This window comes from Hevea brasiliensis, chromosome 1 (genome assembly GCF_030052815.1).
Source record: "Hevea brasiliensis isolate MT/VB/25A 57/8 chromosome 1, ASM3005281v1, whole genome shotgun sequence".
Taxonomy (NCBI): domain Eukaryota; kingdom Viridiplantae; phylum Streptophyta; class Magnoliopsida; order Malpighiales; family Euphorbiaceae; genus Hevea; species Hevea brasiliensis.
Window position 1 is genome coordinate 33,263,752 of NC_079493.1, and position 4,459 is coordinate 33,268,210.

A 4,459-nucleotide genomic window follows, 5' to 3' on the forward strand; every position below is an offset into this window, starting at 1 on the left:
AGTAAATTTTACAGAAAAACAATGTTAATTCTCAAATTATTGCTTGATTTGTTTTGATATTTTGAGCATTGATGATAAATGATTAATCCCTTATTATATTGGATGATAACATGATCATTAATTAAAAATGAGCTATTGTCCAACGAAAAGAGTAGTCCCTATCACTATGTCAATTAAATTTTAAATAATATTATTAAAATGTCAATGATTGCCATCTAATTTGTCATGTCAATGTTCTGCAGACAAAGAAAACTAGAAATTTGTAAAAAAAAAAAAAAAAAAAAACTATAATTAAAATTATTTTTAAAATAAATTTCACATCGTTAAGGTATTAATATCTTCAAAATAACAATTCAAATTATTTAAAATGCTTCTCTTCTGCAGCAGATCATAATAGCTTAGGAATGGGATTACCTCTCCCGTTGAATTTCAGATGGTTTCTGTTAAAAAATTGACTATACAAAATAAAAATTAAATATTTTTTAATTTAAAATTAACATATTAAGATCTTCAAGCCTTCAAAATAACCATTTCAAATTGTTCGAAAGCAATTTTGAATTAGTTAAAACTTTGTATATGAAAAAAAAAAACACATTAATTTAGGAAAAGTGATATATATTTGAAATTAAAGGTTAAGATAAACTAAGTTATATATATATATATAATTTGCCAACATCTCCATATAACAAAATAATCATAAGGTAAAAGTTGAGATACAATTAATTTTATTTATAATAAATTTAATTATTTTTATACACAATATTTCTAATAAGATGGCATTCGTAGTTCCACAACCTTCGAAAAGCAAATCCCTTTATTCATACACAATACTACCAACTGGATCTCTTGAAAGAGATGCATCAAGTCTCCAAGAGTCCAAACCCTTTTCTGATTTATTTATACATAACAGAATTAATGACAATTAAGGGGAAATCTGTTGTTAAGTATTGATGGACAGTGCTCCCTCTAATTTGTCGGACAAATCTGAAACCCTGAAGTGAGAGATTTGGATGTTCTCAACATCAAGCTTCTTAAAATTACTACGCTTTCTTGTGACCAAAAATTTCCCCAAATTGTAAGGCCTATATTTAGCAGGGTTTTGCTCATTTGCTATTTCCTCCAAGGGCTTCACCCAGTTGTAGTGTGCTGGGTTCAAGAAGCATGGAACAGAAAATCTTTCCTTCTCAGGATTCACCTTCACTCTATGCTCTACACTCTCGTATGCATCATTGCTCCATACCTGCACAAACAATAACAAGATTCTATTAGATCATAAGAATGTGAGCACTTTATTGTCCCATAAGTTGCATTCTAGGTCCAATAATTCAAATACATGCCATTCAATTAGCAACTTAATGCCAATGTCTATTCTGATGGAGGTTAATACAATGTAATGATTGTTACCTGAATGATGTCACCAACATTAATAATGTAAGAATTTGGGGTTGGGGTGACCCAAGTCCACTGTCCATCAGATTTGCTTTTCACTTCTAGTCCACCCACATCATCTTGGGCAAGTATGGTCAAGGCAACAGCATCCTTGTGTCGACCAACGCCAAGAGCTAGGTTAGGAACAGGGCATGGTGGATAGTGGTTGAGTCTAATGAAGGTGGTTTGGTCTTTAAAGAATCCATGGAACCTATCTGCCTTCAGGCCTAGACTCAGGGCAATCAGCTCCAACAACTTGAAGCCTAGTTTTTCCATTTCTTTAGCATATTCTTCACACACTTCCCTGTTTATGGCAGTGCAAAATTACATGAATTATTAGGCCTAAAGTATCAAAAATCCCAAATAAGCAATTTAAGCCAAACAACAACACAGACACAAAAGGAAAAAAGAACAAAAAAGGACAGAATATTCAGGAAAAAGCTACCTTAGTTCGGGGGGGTACTCAGGCCATTGATTGTACCATTCAGTAACTTCCTTATCATCAGGCTCATACGAAGCAGGAACAATAGTTGGATTCTGCACAGTGAAATCAAACACTTCTTTCCAGTCCCTTACATTCTTGGTATGCTCTGTGTCATAATAACCCAACACTCTCTTCTCATCTCTCCTAATCTTGATTTTCTCCTCCTTAGGTTGAGCAAAAAATTTTCTCGATGCATTGAAAATCTTTTCTCGCTTTTCCAGTGGAACCCCATGATTGATCACTTGAAAAAACCCCCAGTCTCTGCATGCATCGCCTATCTTCTTTACAAGATCCTCCAGGGAGGCATCAGGAGAGCTCAGAATGGATAGATCAATTACGGGTATTCCTTGTGCTTCAACGTTTTGCAGGCTTGGCCTGTGTTCTAGAGCTTGGAAGAAGGCTGGATCGACCTCTCCCATGTTAATGATTTTGGATTTGATGAGAAAATGAGGCTGACATTATGGTTTTATATATAGTGATTAGTGTGAAGGAAATAAAGGAATTAATGGAAAGTGAACCTAGACAGGATTTGGCGCTGTCTCAGGATGGTGTATTTGGTGGTGCCAAAGCAAATGAATACAATTTGGCTTGGAAGATTTGTGACGTTGGCGCTTGCATAGAGCATTTGGAAATTAACTTCATGATTTGAAGGTTTTTTGTTTTTTTTAGTTGTTTTATTCTATAAAGGCTAAGCCGAATAATAATGAGTGATTTATACATTTTCTATTTCTCGCCATAAAAATTATTAATTTTATAATGAATGGCTAATTTTATAATAAATAAATAAAATGACTTTAATTTAAAAATTATTCACTCCAAAAGATCAATCAAATTAATTTTTTTAATAATTTGAGTTTTTAATGTGAATGCAATTATTATAAATTTAATTTATTTGAGAATAAATTTAATAATTATTAAATTAAATATTTATATATAAATTTATACATATATTTTAATTAATTTTACATAAATTTATACATAAATGTTTGATTTAACAATGTATGGTACCAAATTTGTATTAGATGTAAACTTTTTAAATCATAAAAATATCGCTTAATCATTAAATTTGATATTTAATAATTAATACATAAATAGTATAGAGATAGATTTAAACAAATTGACAATTTATTAAATATACACAAAACTTATTTATCTACATAAAGCAAATAAAATTTTCTTTTGAGTTGTCGTGTGATACTTATTTTTTTATATTGTGATGGCTGTCAAATCTACCAGAAATTAAATTAACTGAAATTATCAATTATGAAATATTTTCTGAAGTAAGTGGAAAATCCAGGTCGAACCCTAGAGACTGAATTATTAAATTTCGTGCACTTGTGTAATGGAAAAAGAAACAAAGGTTGGGGGGTAATTCGCAGTCGAAAGAAGAAATTAAAAATAAAAAATTAAAAACTAAAATTAAATATGAAACTTCTAAATTAAACATGAAACTTCTAAATTAAACAAACTTCAGTCCAAGGTAATTTAGCATTTCAATGCATTGATTTGATCATAGACAAAAGAAATATAATTATCTCTTATTGAATACTTAACGTAGATTTACCAAACAATGAGTTAAACCCCTGACTTCCCTATACTCATCAATTCGAGCCCAGCACTCTTGTTGACTCTAATTATTAACTGATTTGGTATTAAGCAATCCTCATCAAATTAATAACTGCTTTAAGAATAGGAAGTAGTTAAGCTGAGCAACAATTTATGAAGCATAAATTATTTAATTCACCCTATTGTTGCCTTAGGTTATTATCGAAAACTGGGATCATAATCAATAAAACCTAATTGCTACTCATGTTCAATCTTACACAACAATTATGGATTATGAAGATGAACTAGCAATTGACCACATCAAACAATTAACTAATAGGCCTTTTTAGCAAATCATTCAATAGATCAAAGACAATGAAATCAGAAAACAATAGATATTCAAAAAGACATAAATTAAATTAAGAACCTGGTCTCACAAATCAAGCAAAAGAACTTGAATCCCTTGAACTGAATTAAAAACTTAGCCACTCATGTTCATGGCTTACAGAAAAATAAAGGAAAAATAAAGAAGAAATCTAAAAAGAGAATGGAGAATGAAGGTGTTTTTGAGGTTGAGAGGCCGCTGAATTGGATCCCTTGTGTCGGCTGCTGTCTCTTCTATTTATAATAAAGGGTCTAGGGTTAGGTTTTTAGAGTCTCTGTCAAAAACTACAATTGGAGCAAAATCAAGAAACTGATTGTCGACAAATACACGATACACGGCCCAGGGCCGTGTAACTTACTGGAGCTGAATGGGTATGTTTCGTATTGGCACAAAAGGTTACATGGGTCTCCAGGATTTGCACGGTTCAAGTTACAAGGCCCGTGTACTTTGTTTCTTCCTCGGTTCTCTGGATTTCTTTTGGCAGAATGTTACACGGGTCTATGGTTGTGCTTACACGACCCGTGTACTTTGTATCAATAACTCTTCTCAATCCTTTGACCTTTCCAAGCTTCCTTCTACACTTCTATGCTCTGGAACTTTACCAAAACCCTGAAAAA

The 4,459-nt window shown here is 31.9% G+C and overlaps 1 protein-coding gene across 1 annotated transcript; it reads right to left on the reverse strand.

Moving 5' to 3' along the window:
- Nucleotides 1-796: 796 nt before the first annotated feature.
- On the reverse strand, nucleotides 797-2,416 carry LOC131179208 (protein DMR6-LIKE OXYGENASE 2-like). The gene is made up of 3 exons (XM_058145326.1): nucleotides 1,874-2,416; nucleotides 1,405-1,732; nucleotides 797-1,240 (listed from the first exon to the last, which is right to left on the reverse strand). Exons 1-3 carry the CDS (start codon nucleotides 2,329-2,331, stop codon nucleotides 941-943), a joined length of 1,086 nt encoding a protein of 361 aa, XP_058001309.1. The 5' UTR covers nucleotides 2,332-2,416; the 3' UTR covers nucleotides 797-940.
- Between the last annotated feature and the right edge of the window lie 2,043 nt (nucleotides 2,417-4,459).

Bases quoted from the DNA above. Each gene is read 5' to 3' on its own strand.
- LOC131179208 (XM_058145326.1), bottom strand. From the start codon at position 2,331: ATGGGAGAGGTCGATCCAGCCTTCTTCCAAGCTCTAGAACACAGGCCA. The intron at 1,733-1,873 runs GTAGCTTTTTCC...TGCCATAAACAG, and splicing joins GAGTACCCCCCCGAACTAAG to GGAAGTGTGTGAAGAATATG. The intron at 1,241-1,404 runs GTAACAATCATT...TTGTTTGTGCAG, and splicing joins ATGTTGGTGACATCATTCAG to GTATGGAGCAATGATGCATA.